This window comes from Cotesia typhae, unplaced genomic scaffold (genome assembly GCF_013202065.1).
Source record: "Cotesia typhae breed Kobodo isofemale line unplaced genomic scaffold, CoteBio_Ctyphae contig_26, whole genome shotgun sequence".
Taxonomy (NCBI): Eukaryota; Metazoa; Arthropoda; class Insecta; order Hymenoptera; family Braconidae; genus Cotesia; species Cotesia typhae.
In genome coordinates this window covers 208,247-225,746 of record NW_027423732.1, presented here as the reverse complement: position 1 = coordinate 225,746, position 17,500 = coordinate 208,247, and the positions used below count along the sequence as shown (strand labels likewise).

The 17,500-nt window shown below is 29.9% G+C and overlaps 4 protein-coding genes across 7 annotated transcripts; 3 read left to right on the top strand and 1 right to left on the bottom strand.

Annotated features, from left to right (window-relative positions):
• Nucleotides 1-792: 792 nt before the first annotated feature.
• Nucleotides 793-8,250, bottom strand: Nat1 (N-acetyltransferase 1). Of its 3 annotated transcripts, none has more exons than XM_074240074.1 (7): nt 8,214-8,245; nt 6,586-6,691; nt 6,250-6,463; nt 4,586-5,598; nt 2,830-3,829; nt 1,927-2,232; nt 793-1,401 (listed from the first exon to the last, which is right to left on the bottom strand). In XM_074240074.1, the coding sequence occupies exons 4-7, from the start codon at nt 5,557-5,559 to the stop codon at nt 1,333-1,335; spliced, it is 2,349 nt and encodes a 782-aa protein (XP_074096175.1). In that variant the 5' UTR covers nt 5,560-5,598; nt 6,250-6,463; nt 6,586-6,691; nt 8,214-8,245; the 3' UTR covers nt 793-1,332. The 3 variants fall into 3 exon arrangements, with proteins under 3 accessions (XP_074096175.1, XP_074096176.1, XP_074096174.1); XM_074240075.1 differs by lacking the exon at nt 8,214-8,245 and adding an exon at nt 8,120-8,138; XM_074240073.1 differs by having other exon boundaries at nt 6,250-6,691; nt 8,214-8,250.
• A 409-nt stretch (nt 8,251-8,659) lies between these two features.
• On the top strand, nt 8,660-9,718 carry LOC141525567 (WD repeat domain-containing protein 83). The gene is made up of 2 exons (XM_074240117.1): nt 8,660-8,678; nt 8,771-9,718. Exon 2 carries the CDS (start codon nt 8,831-8,833, stop codon nt 9,716-9,718), a length of 888 nt encoding a protein of 295 aa, XP_074096218.1. The 5' UTR covers nt 8,660-8,678; nt 8,771-8,830.
• A 548-nt stretch (nt 9,719-10,266) lies between these two features.
• Nucleotides 10,267-17,318, top strand: LOC141525555 (uncharacterized). Of its 2 annotated transcripts, none has more exons than XM_074240102.1 (6): nt 10,267-10,423; nt 10,620-10,689; nt 11,453-11,572; nt 11,656-11,830; nt 12,043-12,159; nt 16,448-17,318. In XM_074240102.1, the coding sequence occupies exons 2-6, from the start codon at nt 10,630-10,632 to the stop codon at nt 17,143-17,145; spliced, it is 1,170 nt and encodes a 389-aa protein (XP_074096203.1). In that variant the 5' UTR covers nt 10,267-10,423; nt 10,620-10,629; the 3' UTR covers nt 17,146-17,318. The 2 variants fall into 2 exon arrangements, with proteins under 2 accessions (XP_074096203.1, XP_074096202.1); XM_074240101.1 differs by having other exon boundaries at nt 12,040-12,159.
• Nucleotides 12,166-15,901, top strand: LOC141525580 (uncharacterized). The gene has a single exon (XM_074240133.1). It carries the CDS (start codon nt 12,270-12,272, stop codon nt 12,726-12,728), a length of 459 nt encoding a protein of 152 aa, XP_074096234.1. The 5' UTR covers nt 12,166-12,269; the 3' UTR covers nt 12,729-15,901.
• Nucleotides 17,319-17,500: the final 182 nt, after the last annotated feature.

Genomic DNA, 17,500 nt, shown 5'->3' with positions numbered 1-17,500 from the left:
ATTTCCTCCAACTTTTATCCCAAAAACTTTCCTCTTCCTCTTCTCCCTCTCCTCAAATAAAATAAAAACTCAAAATCTGTCGTAACTTAAATTTATTGATTAAAAAAAAAAGTGACATCCATACATGAATTTAATCTAACAATAATCATATCAGAGAAATTAAAAATCAAACAAACGCAGAGACAACTTAATTAAATACAATTAATAATTAATATAAATTATCCTACGACCTAAACCCTCTCTACAATTCTACTTTAATTAAAATTCAATATTTTTTCGTCGGATACAAAGTCATTAAATTATTTAATTATTTCATCAGCCGGCTTTTGAATTTTTAAGAAAAAAAAAAAAATTATATACAAACAATATTTAATTAAACAAAAATTTCAAATTAATTCAATTTATTATTGCACTATTTTAATTTCATTTTTTTTGTTATTTTTTACAGACGCTAGGATGATTTTTTTTTATTTTTTAATGAGTGGGAGGACTAATGAATAAAAATCCGGGAAGAATGAAAAAGGATATAATTTTGTTGTTACATTTAATTATTTAATTGAATATAGTTAATTAATTAATTACGCTAATTAAGATAAATTAAAATTTTTTTAAGTTTACAATTATGTAATAAATTACATCAGTGATTATTATTTATAATTTTTTTGAAAAAAAAAAAAAAAAAAAAAAAAAAAAATTCAATTTTAATATTTTTCATTTTTTTTTTTTTTTGTAAAATTACTTGGAAATAATTCGACAAAATTGACGTACAAAAAAAAGACAATTACACGGAAAAAAAAAAAAAAAATTAATTAATTAATTACAAATTAAAATTATAATTATTATAATTTTTTTTTTTCAACTTTAAATTTCGCTAATAAAACAAAAACAAAAAATAATTTATCTAAATAATAATAATTAAATATTTTCCGGTGGAAATAGTTGGCATACACGAGCGCTAACTATTATTATTATTATTATTGATTGATTTTTTTTTTATTTTTAATTGTTAATAAACTTTTTTTATCAAGTTTAAATCCATTGTTTTTAATATTTTTATTATTATTATTGTTGTTGTTGTTATTGTTGTTATTTATTTTTTTTTTTCGATTTTATTAAAACGTCACTTGACAAAAAAAAAAAAAAAAACACTCCTTGTTTTTGTTCGGTGATGACAAATTAGTTGACCAGCATTAATTCTTCTTCTGTTTTATTTTTCTTTTTTTTTTTTTTTTTTATTTTATTTTATTTTATTTTATTTAGTTTTTTGTTGTTTTTGTTTTTGTTGTTGTTGTTGTTGTTGATTGCTATATTGTTGGCAGGCGATTATATTGTTTAATTATCGCCTTCATCTTCTTCTTCCTCGGAAGTGGCTTGTTCAAGCCAAGTTAACCAACTATTGACCTAATAATAATAATTTTTATTAGTATTAAGACAAAAAAAAAATTTTTTATATTGAATATAGCCTTAAAAAAAATTAATATAGCAATATTTAATTTAAAATGATTAAATATAGCCATTTTTTAATAAAATTAGCCATTATTTAATTAATATAGCCGTTATTTATTAAATATAGCTATTTTTTATTGAATATAGCCATTATTTAATAAATATAGCCATTTTTTTTTTATTGAAAATAGCCAATATTTAATTAATATAGCCTTCATTGATTAAATATAGCTATTTTTTATTAAATATGTCAGTGAAAAATTAAATATATTGATTATTAAAATTAATATAGCCATTATTAATTAAATATGGCAATTATTCATAAAATATATTAATATTTTAATTTGATATAGTAAATATTTATTCGTTAGGTTGAAAATACTATTTAATATATCAATTTTTGATTTGATATATTGATTATTAATTAAATATATCAATTGTTAATAAAAAATTAAATTACAAAAAAAAAAATATACATACTTGGAATAATGCACGTCCTTTACCAGGATAAGCGTCAGTAACATCTTCCTTCCATTTAATAAAAGCCTCTTCATCAATAATAGACAATTCATAAAGCGCAACGAACCATCTCAGGAGCATGCCCTTTGGGAAATTATGAGACAGGCAAAAGACCTGCAATGAGTGTACGGCAGTAACCTGGGCATCGATAGTCACCAAAAATGATTCGAGAACGCGGGTGTATTTCTGCAATAATCCACGCTCTTTTTCCTGCAGAGATTTCTCTGGCACTACTGTTGTGTCTGTGCCTGGAAATAATGTAGTTTCCTGTAAAGAAAATATTATTATTATTATTATCATCGCCATTTTGTTGGAATCTTATTTATGACTTTCGTTAAATTGTACTGTATTTTTTTAAATATTGACATTTTTTAAGATTTAAGCTCATCTTTACATTACACTCATCGAGACCTTTCATTTGAGTACCCACATGGAATTTTTATATATTTTTCATATATATATATATATATATAAAATATATGAAAAATTGATGTGGGTACTCTAATGAAAGGTCTTGATGAGTATAACATCAAGATGAGCTTATATTTTAAAAAATGTTAATATTTTGCAAAATACAAGGTAGTTTCTTAATTATTGACATTTTTTAAAATATAAGCTCATTTTGATAATACATTAATCAAGAGCTTTAATTTGAGTACCCACATCAATTTTTCATATATTTTATATATTTATATATATATATATATATATATATATATATATATATATATATATATATATATAAAATGCATGTGGGTACTCAAATGAAAGGTCTTGACGAGGGTAATGTCGGGATGAGCTTATAACTTAAAAAATGTCAATTGTTAACAAGATATAAGGTAATTTTATAATTATGTGACTTACTCTGGTAATATACTGCAAGAGGACCGTCATGAGTGCATTAATGAACCCAGGATCGGCATGATGAGCAGGATGAAGTTTGTCCTTGATCCACTTGTAGAAGGCATTGGGACTGGGGTCGCTCTCAAGCTGTCGACTCATATCGCCCTGGATCCTGAGTAAAGGATAAAGAAAAGTGAGCTCGCGGTCCTCGAGAATCTCGCCGAGCCTCTCCTTGGTCTTCTCGGCTTCAGGCAGCTGGCTGATGAGGTTGACCTTGCTGTCGTTGAAGATCTGGGTGAGGACAGCCTTACCCTGGGTCTTGTGGAGCTGCTGGAGGGTGAGGAGGAACAGTGGGTGGTGCGCGCCGTTCTCGGTGACGACAGCGAGGTCGTGGAGCTGCATGAGGCCGTTGACGATGGCCTTGCCGGTGATGCTAGCGACGTGAGAAGCCACGCAAGGAACGGTGCTCTCTTTATCAGCGATTCCAGCGACGAGCTCCTTCCAGCCGTCCATAGCGTGGACGCCCTGGATAACTCCCTCCTTCTTGAGCTCCAGAACGAATTTAACCGCGAACTCACGCTCTGAGTCCCCGCGCTCAAGGGTGTTGGTGTAGATTGCCGCAATTGCGTTCCTCAGGAACCGCTCTGGGATTTTTAAATCCTTAAATTGCGCCATCGCGTCCCCGAGGTTTATGTCGTCGATTTTTAAATCGTCCATCATCGCTGTCACCTTCTTTACGATCTCTTCCTTCGTTGGACCCTTGTCCTTACGGTCCCGCGCCTTGTCCCGCTTGTCCAGCGGCCCCTGCTTGATCACGATCGGCGCCGTGTCCTTGTGCAGCAGTGGCGGCGTCTTCAAGGTCGTTGCGCGCAACAGTGGCGCCTCTGTGCGCACTGGGAACAACTCGTTTGTGATTGGTAATGATGGCTTCATTGTTGTTTGTTTAAAAATCATTGAAGTTGTGCTAGGGCGCAGGGACACTTCTTCTGGGTGTCCGATTAACATTTTGTTTTTGTTAAATCTAAAAAAAAATTTTTTTTAATCATTACATTTCAATTTTTTAAAAATACATTGATATTTAGTATCAATGTAAAATAAAATTCTTTTAATTTAATTTTATAATTAAAAATAATATTACATTGATTATTAAAGTCAATACAATAAAAAATCTTTAAATAAATTAAAATTGAATTTTAATATAATTTTTGTCAATTAAATTTTTTAAAAAAAAATTTTAACATTGATTTTAAACATCGATGCAGTAACTAAATTTTGTTAAATTAATTTTTAGAGTTATCTAAGAGTTAAAAAAAAAAAAATAAATAAATAAATAAAATTACATTGATATTTAATGTCAATGTATTATAAATATCAATGTAATTTTTTTTTTTTTTTTTTTTTTTAGTGATTATATGACCTTGAAAATTAATTAAAAAAATTTTATTTACTGTATTGATGTTCAAAATCAGTGTAAAAAATTTTTTGTAAAAATTTAATTGACAAAATTTTTTATTAAAATTCAATTTTAATCTACTAAAAATTTTTATATTCCATTGACTTTAAAAATCAATGTAATATTATTTTTTTTTTTTTTTTAATTATTAAGTGACCTTGAAAATTTAATAAAAAAAAAAAAAATTAATGTTGCATTGACGCTCCAAATTAATGTAAAAATCTATAAATCCTAAAATTTACCTCTCAATAAAAAATTGATCGTAAAAATTTAAATTAAATTTAAAAAAAATTTTTATTTTGCATTGACATTAAAAAAAAATACCTCAAACTCTGCTCCTTATTAGCATTGTTGTTGAAATTAGCATTAAGATGTGGAACCTTATTAGGATAGCTCTGGCGTGCATTAGGAAAGTAATTCTGGTTCCTCCTGTAGCCGACATTTCCAGCAGCCTGAGGGTTCTGCGGAACACTGGGGAACCCGTTGGCATTAAAGGAACTTGAAATTCCGAAAGATGGCGCAAGAGGTATGCTTCCGACGCCAACGATGTCCATGTCGATGCCGGGGCGTCCAATCTTTCTAAGAAAATCATTCCCAATTCTAGAGTCGTCGCGATTGTTCCGATGATGATGATTATTGTATTGACTCTGGAGGTTCCTCTGCATAGAGTTCTGCTGAGCCATGCCCAGAAGACTCTCGTCAGCGTCGTTCCTAATTTGATTAATAGGCATTGGGCCCTCGGTAGATGTCGCCTTCCTTGGTACCCAGCCGTCGCGACGCAACTCGATAACGTCGCGCAACATGAAACGTATTCTCAGTGGCAGGTCACTGTTTTTAGCAAGTGACATCATACGTTTAAAGTACTGCTGCATGAGATACTTGCCCTTGTTTGAATCAAGGACCCTACCGCAGGTTCGTATGATCTGGCAAAGACACTCAATGTCCTCCGCTGAATCCCCCCGGGGTCTACGGCGACGTTTTTCAAATAGCAGCTGCTGAATACAGCGGTGGAGAATCGACTCGCTGACGATCTCCAATTTACCGAGCTCTCCGATGAACTTGATGTTCCCCAGCATCTTTCGTTTGGCCATCTGCCGGCGCTCCTCCTCCTCCGGTATGAGCTCATCTTGGTTCTCGAAATAATTGTTTGCCTTTGATCTGTTCTCAAACTCGACTTTGCACGTGTTGAGCAGCAGGTGGTGGAAGGAACTCTGGGGCTTCTGACCGTCGACTGTTGGCTTAGGTAACTCAAAATTTGACGCTTCGTCGGATAAACGCTTGCACAGCTGTGCATACATAGAACTGTATTTCGGCTCATCGAGGGCTTTTTCGGAGATCTGAAATATATATAGAATAATTTTAGTTTTACGAATGATCTTAATGTCAGAAAATTATTTCACTTCTAAGAACGATCTTAATTATAAAAACAATTTTAGTTCTAGGAACAATTTTAATTTTAGAAAATCAATTTAATTTTTTAAAACGATCTTAGCTCTGGGAACAATCGTTATTTTAAAAAATTATTTTAGCTTTAAGAACGATCTTAGTTCTCAAAAAAAAGATCTTAATTTTAGAAACAATCTTAATCCTAAGAACGATCTTACTGTTAAAAAATGATTTTCTTAGGAACAATTTTTATTTAAAAGAATAATTATATTTTTAGGAACGATCTTATTTCTAAGAACGATCTTAATTTTGAAAACAATCTTACTTCTAAGAATAATTTTTATATTAAAAAATGATTTTCATTTACAAAACAATCTTTATTTAAAAAAAATAATTTAAATCATAGAAACGATCTTAATTAATTTTTTTATTGATTTCAATTTTAAAAACGATCTTAATTTAAAAACCAAGTTTAAAGGTAAACAAAGAGTGCTACGAAAAAATTGTAAGAAATCTTTTTTGTAGAAAAATAAAATTCCTCCAACTTTTATTTAAAAAATTTTCTTTTATCTCCCCTCCTTCCCCTTAAAATCTTAACTTACCAGAAAAATAACACCTTTGAGAATATCAAAATTAAGTTCAATTTTGAGCAGATCGTTGCTCAGCTTTTCGAACTTTTCAGGTGTGAGCTTGTTAAGGATACCCCGCACCTTGCGGAAGATGAAATCATTTCCGTCTTCTGGGGTGAAAGCATCGCGTCTAACAGTTGAAGGAGGGATCCAGCGTCGCTCAGTGGATAGGGAGCGATTATCGTCCCTGGAAGGCATCGAACGTTTTTAGTCAGAACCTTATCTTAATGCCTTGTTTAATTGTTTTTTTTTTTTTTTATTTTTATTTTTATTTTTTTATTTTAGTTTTATTTATTTCAGAACCCTGACCTTCCTCCCGAGACACGAGAAGCACCCCCCGGTCCTGTGGGGTTGTCCGTTGTTGCGTGTGTGTTAACGCCTTCAGTGATAAATCAGCACACAAAGTTCCTGGTAGCTAAAAATTAAATAAAATTTATTAAATTTTTTTTTTTTTTTTTTTTTAAGTGTTTATTAAAGTCATTGAGGGTAAAAAAATTCAAGGGGCGCGGCTCATGGTCAGACGGTCAATGAACTCGCGACGCTTCACCCTGACTAGCTGTTTCTGTCCTATACGCTGGTAATGCCTCATATATAGGCACTGTGTGTGTGTGTGTGTGTGTGTGTGTGTGTGTGTGTGTGTCTGTGTATCGCTGGAGCCCATTACAGTTTACATTGCTACGCACACTCGAGATTCATCCTTTTTTTTTTTCTTCTTCTTCTTCTTTTATATACTTGAAATTTTTTTTTTCTTCTCAAGGAAATTATCAGGCAAGGTGAAATAAGTGATATTGAAAATACAACAAGTTTACCATGAACTACACACGTCATTGCGCCATCTTATGTATGAATTATTTATTTATTTATTTTATAAATTATTATTTATTAAAAATTAGACGTCAAAATTTTTATGAAATTTTTTAATAAAAAAATTTTATTAAATATTCTCATAAAAAAAATTTACAATAAGAAATTTTAATAAAAATTTTGTTAAATTTTTTGGAAAAAAAATTTTTAACAAGAAATTTTAATAAAAAAAATTTGATGCAATTTTGTATAAAAAAAATTTTAATAAAATTAAAATTGTTCCTAAAATTTTAAAAATAAAAAAAATTACAAATGTCAAAATTTTATTAAAAAATTTTTTTTTTTTTTTTTTTAATTGTCAAAAAATAAATTAAAAAAAAAAAAAAAATTGCAAATATAAAAATTTTGGTTTTTTTTTTTTTTTTTTAACTGTCAAAATATTAATTTTCCAAATTTTATAAACTAAACACAAAATAAATAAATTTTTTTTTGTTTAATATTACAACAAAGTGTCAAAAAAATTTTTTTATTTAAAAAAAAATTAAACGTGTCAAAATTTAATTAAAAACTTTTTATTTCCTAAAAACTGTCAAAATAAATTAAAAAATTAAAAAGAAAGCTAAGTATAAAAATAGAGACAAAGGTAAAAATTTTATAATGAAACGTCAGATCTCGCGTGGGTTAAAAACCTCCGATAAAAAATTAAAAAGAATAATTAAAATATAATTTACTAAACAAAAAAAAAATAAATAAATAAATAAATAAATTATGAATTAAAAAAAAAAAAAAAAAAATTGAAGTAAAAAATAAAATAAAGTGAATAAATTGATTGAAATGAATAAAGTGAATAAAATGAATAAAGTGAATAAAATGTCGACTAAGATGGAAGATGGGCATGACGCATGTTAGTGGAATAAACGAAGAGACGACAAGAGAGAAATTACAGCTCCAGAAAATTCCACTGTCTTAATGTTAAGTCTACCATTAGTAGGGTAATTATCACAACACAAAACTAATCACGATAACCAAACTTACAGACCTGGATTGGAGTTAGTTTAAAAGTTATTTTATAATATAATTATAACTACGAGGAGTTGTACTTAAAATAATTATTAATATCACAAACTACTTACGGTCGATGCTCGATGTTGTTTGTGAAGGCTTTCGCAATTTGTCGGACACTCTCGGAGACTTCCTGCACTAGCGAACAGCCGAGTCATATCAGCAACCATTTTCTCCAAAAATGGCGCTTTTTTTGACTGCTAAAGCGCCATCTTTAAATTTGGCGGGAAAGTTATTTAAATTTGAAAATTAAAAAATTTTAATATAAAATTTTTAAATAAATTAATTAATAATTTTATTTAAAAAATTTTAATTTTGAAATTTTGTTAAAAAATAAATAAATTTAATAGAAAAATTTTCTGAAAAGATTAAAAAATAACTTCTTACCCGCCGCCGCTAAGAATAATCAGCTGTCGCCATCTAGCGGATTTTGAACCAACATTTTCCCGCTTGTCTCTACCATTTTGATGGTAACTGCCATTTTGACGGTAACTGAGCATATATATATATATATATTATAAAAGACATCTATATAGGTAAGTAAACACTTTAGAATTCTTCATAAAATAATTACTAAATAATCAAATAAATTAATTACTGTATAATTATTAATTAATTCTGTTCCCAGGTGATTTTTGGAGCCTAAAAAAGAAGAATAATTAAGTTAAAAAAATAAAACACTGACAAAATGGCGTACAAGTTAATGCAAACTCTAAAAACAAAGAACATAGTAAGGACGGTGCGTTTTAACGTCGACGGAGCTTATTGCATCGTCTGTAACAGCGACCGTCGGCTGTATTTATTCAACCCGCACCGCAGCGCGCTGCTGAAGACTTACTGCGGACATGGCGGGGAAGTGATGGACGCAGACAGCTCCTGCGACAGCAGCCAGATAATTTCCGGCGGCTTGGACAAATCTGTGATCCTCTGGGACGTCGCGACGGCGAGTCCTCTGCGTAGATTCCGAGGCCACGCGAGTGGTGTCGCTGCGGTCAAATTCAGCGAAGAGTCGACGTTGATAGTCTCCGGGGGCAGGGACAACTTGGTCCAGCTGTGGGACGCGCGCTCCAGGTCCCAGGACCCGGTCCAGACGCTCTCCGAGGCTAAGGACGCCATTTCGAGTGTCAGGATCTCCGACCACGAAATCCTGACCGCTTCCTTCGACGCCAGGGTCAGGAGGTACGACGTCAGGGTCGGACAGCTCGCTACAGACTGCCTTGGAGACGCTGTCACCTGCTCTTCTTTCACCAGAGATGGACAGTGCACCCTCAACAGCTGTGCAGATGGCGCCCTCAGGCTCCTTGATAAGGACTCTGGTGAACTCCTGAACGAGTTCAAGGGCCATCTGGCCAGCGACCTCTGTCTTGAGTCCTCCGTCGACTCTCAGGACTCCAGGGTCATGTCCGGCTCCGCAGATGGCGCTCTACACATCTGGGATCTCGCTTCTGGAGAGCTCGTGGATAGGCTCAAAGGCGATTCAAGGTTTCCTGTTGTTTCTGTCAGTGTTCATCCTACGGACAATTGTGTTTTGGTTAGCAATGGCAGCAATGTATTTATGTGGGTGTATGAAGGTTAATAAATTTTTTTTTTTTTTAATTTTACGAGTTTTTTTTTTATTTTTCATAAAAAATAACAGTTTTTATACAATAGGCACTACACTATAAAAATGGCTATAATTCCTAAAATATTGATTTTAGGAAAAATTTATAAGAGACTAAAATTGTAGCTTAGGAAATTTCATACAAAAAACATTACTATTTTATAGATCTATCTTTGATATTTTAGGAGATATAGGAGCTTTAGGAATAAGTAGGTTAATGAAAATTAAGAGTGAGGATTTAAGCACTATAAAAATGGCTATAACTCCTAAAATATTGATTTTATGAAAAATTTATAAGAGACCAAAATTGTAGCTTAGGAAATTTCATACAAAAAACGTTACTATTATATAGGCCTATTTTCAATATCTTAGAAGATATTTTAAATTTAATCTTAAAATGTTAAAAAGATAAAATTTTTTAATTTAAATTTTTCCCGCCATTTTTAAAACAAAATTCCTAAGTCACGCCATCTGTCATCAGCGCTCTCAATTGCCAGAGGCTTCGAGAAAGAGTGAGACAGCTTGCAACTAAGCCCCCGAGACAAGCGCTTATCCATTGGCTCAATCAGAGCAATCGCTCGTAAAAAATTATTGAAAAATAGTTTTTCTTTAAAGTTTATATTTGGAGGAATAATTTTCCAAAAAATCAACTGCCAGTTTGTTTCAATCCCCGCGAAAAGAGTGAGTAATACTTTTCCAACAAACCATCTGTCACATTCAACACCAATTTACATTAATCATTCCAGCAAATTCACTAACCTCCAAAATTTCCTTTAATTTAATTTTTTTTTTTTTTTTTTTTTTTTTTTTAATTTTTTTTTATTCTTTATTTTTTTTTCTTTTTAATTTCTGTAATTTAATTTTTAATTTTTTTTAGGTTAATTAATATGGAGCAGAGCAGCAAAAATCAAGACTGTTATTTCTATTATTATTCCACGTGCACTAAAGTAAGTTAATTTAATTTATTAATTAATTAATTTAATAATTTTGTAAATAATTATCTGGAAAAATTTTTAAATTCAAAATATTTCATTTTTTTTTTTTTTTTTTTTTTTTTTTAAATAGATTTTAAGATAAAATATTTATTTCAGGATAATTTGTAAATTATTCGCCATATTGTTCATTAATTTTTCTTATTACACACATCGACAATTTTTAGTCGTTTTGTTTTAACTCGGCAGTATTAATTACAGAGCACTGTCTAAGTTTTTTTTTGACATTTGTTAATTTTTATGAATTTAGATTTTAATAAAATTTTTTTTTTTTTTTATGAAAAAATTATTAATAATTAACAAAAAAAAAATTTTTATTTATTAAAAATATTTATTAGAATTTAATTTAAAAAAAAAAAAAAAAAAAATGTTTCAAATTTTTTACTTGAAATTTTTTTTAAAATGATTTAATTTAAATTTATTTTAATAAAAAATTTCTAAAAATTTTTAAATGACGGCTAGCTTTATTTTCATTAAAAAAATAAATTTATTTTCAATCTAAAAAAAATTATTTTGAATTTTTTTTGACTTAATTATTTTGGGGAAAAAAAAATAAAAAAAAATTTTTTTTGTAATTTAGAAAATTTTATTATAATAAAAAAATTATTTTGAATTTTTTTTTTGACTCAATATTTAAAAAAAAAAATTAATTTTTTAATGAAAATAAAAAATTAAAATAACATATTAATTGATTAATTAATTAATTAATTTTTTTTAGGGTGATAGTTGCCATTTTAGACATGAGCCATCAGCATTGGGAATCGAAGTTATGTGTACATATTGGCAGCAAGGCAATTGCATGAATGAACATTGTAACTTTCGACACATGGAGCTTAAAGTAAATTTATTTTAATTAATTAATTTTAAAAATATATATATTCGTATAAATTTTTCTAAAAAAATTAATGAAAATTTTTACAGAAAAATCGTAAGTCAATTCCGTGCTACTGGGAAAGCCAACGCGGCGGGTGCAAGAAGCCTCACTGCCCATTTTTGCACACCCTTGACCGACCAGCTCCCAGTGAAACAACTATCAATCCTAGTAAGACTCCAGGAGGACCTAAACCGGTTACTCAAGAATGGTCTAATCGTCCAGGTAATTTAGAATTATTTTTATAACAGCAAAAATCTCTTGAAATATTGAAGATAGACCTATAAAATAGTAACGTTTTTTTTTTTTTTTTTAGAAAATTTCCTAAGCTAAAATTTTGGTCTCCTATAAATTTTTCCTAAAATCATTATTTTAGGAGTTATATAAATTTTTGTAAAAAAAAAAATTTTTTTCTAAAGAAAATTTTCCTCCAGCAGATGGCGAAAAATTTGCAGAAGCCAGCGGCGAGAGTAGCGTAGGCCACGGGAGTAGCGAATCAAGCAATTTTATCAGCGGGTCAGTGGTGGACCCCATAATAGTCCGGTTTAACGAAGGTATGAGGCTTTATTAGCCCCCCCGCCGCCCACCACCGGCACCCTTCAACGTGCACTATCATCTCACGCCAGGCGCTCTGTCCCTCACGTCAACAAATTTGCATCACCACATGAACCACCATCACCACTTGAACCACCTGAACCACCATCAGCATCAGCATCAGCATCCTCCGGGTCGTAGCCCGGCTCTGTCGATCCGTAGTCACCAGCTGTTAGATATCGACCGGATTCCCCCCCACCAGCAGCATGCTCGGCATCAGCAGCATCCTCTTCAACACAACGGACTCCAGAGCGGTCAGCATCAGCATCAGCAAGTCAATCCCTCTAATTATCACAGCCAGCTGTTCGGCCACGGACACACTACCCAAATTTCAACTCTATCTAATTTACGCGGTCACCGTACTATTACCAACATTCAAACTCAAAATCAGAATCAGCCCCAATTGCCGAATAATAATTTTGCTACCCATAATTCTGCTACGGTTAATTTACCCGACGTTAATACTTCAAGTAATAGATCACGTTATCCATTTCCTTTTCTCGGTTTTACTTCCTGGAGAAGGTACTGAGCACTTTTTTAGAGATTAATCAATTAATTAGTCTGGATTAACCGAGTCATTAATCTTAAATTCACTAGTTACTTCTCAAGTACATATTAATACTATTTTTTTTTTTTTTTGACGTTAATCCGATGATTTTTAGACAATTGGGCACCAATTGGCCAATTGGTAACTCTGATAGGCAATTAATCGACAATTGGACTATCAATGCCATTTTTTTGACGTTAATCTGATAATTTTTGGACAATTGGACCCCAATTGGCCAATTAATAGCTCTAATTGGCAATTAATCAACAATTGGACCCTAAACAAATTTTTTTTTTGACGTTACTTGGATGATTTTTCAACAATTGGGACTTTAATTAGACACCAATTGGCCAATTGGTAGCTCTAATTGGTAATTAATCGATAATTGGGCCATAAAAAAAATTTTTTTGATGTTAATCTGATGATTTTTCAACAATTGGGTCTTTAATTCGACACCAATTGGCCAATTGGTGATAAATTAATTTTTTTTTTTCGCTATTTATATTTCATTTTATAGACTTTTTTTTTGTGATTAATCAAAAATTGGACTATTAATTGAATTTTTTTGACGTCAATTGAGACAATTGGGCGATTTATCAAAAGATTAATCCAATAATTAATTGATTAATCTGGTGACTGGTGAACAATTGATGATTAATGACAAATTAACGTGATGGTTAATGCATTTGCCTGGCGGAGATATAAGTTAATGTGCAATTAATTTTTATTTTTTGTTACGTTGGGGGTTCGATGGTGGGTTAACAATTTATTTTCTATTATTTACTATTAAAATTTCATTATTTTTGAGTTAACGGCCATTAACAATTGCACGAATAATAATTAATGGCCTTTTTTTTTTTTTTTTTTTTTTTTTTTTGTTTTTTTGTTTTTTGTTTTAAAATTATACGATTAATTAATTGTTCAACATTTGAGGGATACTTAATCTATTACTTTCTTAAATTACACTGATTATTGTTATTATTCACTTTAACAAAAATTTAATTTGTTAATTTGTTAAATTACAAGATTGGCGCCGTGCGCTGTTTTTTTTTTGTCAATTTTTTTTCTGCAATCTCCTCAATTTATTTAGATTCTATGATTAATTATTCGTTAATAGGCTATTAATGACAATTTTTGGCATTTATAAGCATTGATACACGAATAACTGCCGATTAATCAAAATTTTTCCCATTAAATTGTGATTTTTTTGTTATTAATTCACGGCTGATACTTGAGGCACTAAATTAATCATTAATTAGTCATTAAATTTAATCTAAATTCATTTGATCGATTTTATTTGACAATTATTCATCAAATTTCAACAATTTAAATGATTAATCGACAATTGGAGATAGTTAACAGTTAATTAAAATTAATTTTTTGCTGATTTATCATAGTTTACATTCTAAAGAACATTTCTGGTAATTTTTATGACACTAGTAGTTAATTAACTCCAATAAAACGCCAATAAAGTATCAAATTTCGACAATTTCGACGATTAATCGACAATTGGAGATAGTTTACAGTCAATTAATGACAATTAATCACGATTTTTATCAAGCAGACCATTAATAGCAATTGATTAATGCATTTCCTATTGATTAATACCAATTGATAGCCAGTTAATCGAATATTAATCTCCCCAATTGTCACAATTTTCCCCAAAACAATCGAATATTTTAAATTCTTTGTGATTAAATCACCAAATTGGCGTACTTATGTGCCTTACTATTAATTAACCTCAAATTTACGTTAACCAATTTGATTAACAGCCATATTAATTACATAACTGATAAATTAAAAGTCAAAATTTCTTAATTAACAACATTAATCCTTAAATTTTTGATTTGCGCTTCATGTACTGCAATCTTGTGATTAATCACGAATAAAATTTAAAATATTCCGAGTTTCAATATAATTTACCGAGGAGACATATATAAATATATAAATATATATTTAATCATACGATAAATGCACATATTAAATATTAATCCTATTATTTGTTATCGCATTCATTTATCAGCTTAAAGAATCTACCAATCAATTAAATAATAAATAAAAAAAAAAAAAAATAATAATAATATAATTAATTAATGATTAGCCTGAAGGATTTATCAAAAGCGTAAACAATCGTCAGCATTATTAAACTATATTAATAACACAAAGCTGAAATGCCTTCATATGTTTTGGCTTGTTACATGATACTTCCAATTAATAAATATATTGATTGATTGATCATATAATCACATCAATTGATTAACAATTTAAATTAATAAAAAAAAAAATAGTTAAATTTAATAAAATCGGGCGTTTTTTTATACTAATATGCCATCAAGATTAATCTGTTGATTAATCGGAATCTTAATCAATTAATCGATCAAATAAGTCGATCTAAATTGAATCTAAATTGAGTCGTTATGCCTCCAATTGTCGATTAATCAGACAATTGGTATTAAACATCGCATTTTAAGTCGATTAATCGATCATTAATCAATTAATCAGAGTATAATAGGTTCACTGGATGATCTATTAACAACTAGGGTCATTAACAAGTCGATTAATTGATAAAATTCATGCTCCAATTGTCGATTAATCAGACAATTGGGATTAAAAATCGCTTTCTAAGTCAATTAATCGAAGTCATTTATGACTTAATATTTCTATAATAGGTTGACTGTATGATCTATTAATGATTTAGGTCATTAATAAGACGATTAATTGACTCATTAATGCTCCAATTGTCGATTAATTGGACAATTGGGCTCAAAAATTGATTAATCAGTCGATTTAAGACCAATTAATGCGACAATTTGTTGATTAACTGATTGACAAACTAATCCAGATGGCAGGAGGATCTTTTTATGTTGTCACTAAAAAAAAAAATCAGCAATTAATATAAATTAATGGGAAAAAAAAAATAGATAGAAAGAAAAAAAAATGTTTTTCTTGTTTTTTCAAAGCAATTAATGGTAATTAATACTATTTAATAAAATATATAGAATTTTTATTAACAAAAATTATATTAATTAGATCATTATTGATTTAATTATTAATTAGAATTATTAATTAATAAACAAGCGTGTAAAACCTTCGTAGTGGCATTTGCATACACATTGCAATGGTATAAATATATAAATACATATTTAAATATATATATATATATATATATATATATATATATATATATATATATATATATATATATATATATATATATATATTATATTATTATGATTATTGATATTAATTAATGATTAATATAAATTAATATTGATATAAAAAAATTTTCTCAGCTCGGCAAATTGTAACTGCCTAAGCGATGGTTAATTTTTTTAATTAAAATATATTTATTGTAAAAGCAATTATAAATTGATTAATCGAGATTAATTAAAAATTTTGTCATTTTTAAGCGTGAATTTTTCTTTATATATTAATTCTTGATGATTAATCATATTTCGGTATTCAAAATTGATTAACCACGATTAATCAAAGCAAAATGAAAAAAATTAAAAAAATTTATTTGATTAACAACCAAGAACTGATTATTGTCTGCGATTGATATTAATGATTTATTAATTCATTATTTTGATTAATAAATATGACGATTATGGGCAATATTACTACAGTTTAATTTATTTTCCTTCAAACTCTTTATTTTTGTTAATTAACCCCCATTAATCATCATTAATTGGATATTTCAGAGACTGATAATGAAGGAAACACGCCGTCGCCCCAGAAAACAGCACGAGCGCCATCTCCGCGGCCGTTGTTGGAGTTCCGTCGTCAGAAAACTTACGAGGAAGAAAGAATTGACGAGATTGTTGAAGAAACAGCCGCTTACTACTCTTATCCGGTTTACGAGCCAATGGAAGAAGAGTATGTGCCGTCTAGGATCGTTCCTAAGAAACAGAGAGAAGAAAAGAGTGTCGACTTCGAAGTTCTGACCTTGGAAGAGATAAAACGCCGCAAGAGGGCTATTATAGAGGCTGATAGCGCCAGCAGCTTCGATTGCGACACACTAGACGATGAAGTGAGTGTACCGGCTGCCGATTCAACAGATCGACCCATAACTTCATCTTTTTCACCGACTGAGTCTAGAAAGCGGAAGATTTCCGTAGAGCAACCTTCTAAACCGATCAAACTAAGGCGCTCAAGCGTTAAAATTTATACTGTCGATAAAGAAGAGCAGCCGACAGTCATTAAAGAAGAATACGGGCCTACTTACGCTGCCAAAGACGTCCAGATGCGGCTATGCGACAGCACTTTTGATGGCAAAGAGAAAAACGGCAAGAAAGAGGAAGAAATAAGCTTTGACGATCCACTAGATGATGTTGGTGATAACGCAGAGGCCGTTGATGATATTATGGACGATATTCATCAGCTGCTTGGCGAGACGTGATACTTACCAATTAGATCCCTTAATTTTGATTAAATACTCTAATTGTATAAGTGCCTCCATTTTGTTTGTAATATTCGGCATTTATTGAATATTATTTTTTGTATTATATTGAATTAAAGAGTATTCCTGTAAAATTTGAATTTTCAACAGTCGGTAAGGTAGAAAAAAATTAATTATTGTTATGTTTATTTATAATTGATATATTACGCTTATCTAACAGAAATAATCACAATTGGTCGCCAAATTTTTACAATCATAACTTAAAAAAAGGGTTTAACAGGAACCTTATTACACTGATAAATATCACTAGTTTAATAATAGTTTTAATAATAATAATAATGATAATAATTATTGG

Bases quoted from the DNA above. Each gene is read 5' to 3' on its own strand.
- Nat1 (XM_074240073.1), bottom strand. From the start codon at position 6,474: ATGCCTTCCAGGGACGATAATCGCTCCCTATCCACTGAGCGACGCTGG. The intron at 5,599-6,249 runs GTAAGTTAAGAT...TATATATTTCAG, and splicing joins TCAAAGGTGTTATTTTTCTG to ATCTCCGAAAAAGCCCTCGA. The intron at 2,233-2,829 runs GTAAGTCACATA...TTTTCTTTACAG, and splicing joins TCTTGCAGTATATTACCAGA to GAAACTACATTATTTCCAGG.
- LOC141525567 (XM_074240117.1), top strand. From the start codon at position 8,831: ATGGCGTACAAGTTAATGCAAACTCTAAAAACAAAGAACATAGTAAGG.
- LOC141525555 (XM_074240101.1), top strand. From the start codon at position 10,630: ATGGAGCAGAGCAGCAAAAATCAAGACTGTTATTTCTATTATTATTCC. The intron at 11,573-11,655 runs GTAAATTTATTT...AAATTTTTACAG, and splicing joins TTCGACACATGGAGCTTAAA to AAAAATCGTAAGTCAATTCC. The intron at 12,160-16,447 runs GTATGAGGCTTT...TGGATATTTCAG, and splicing joins AATAGTCCGGTTTAACGAAG to AGACTGATAATGAAGGAAAC.
- LOC141525580 (XM_074240133.1), top strand. From the start codon at position 12,270: ATGAACCACCATCACCACTTGAACCACCTGAACCACCATCAGCATCAG.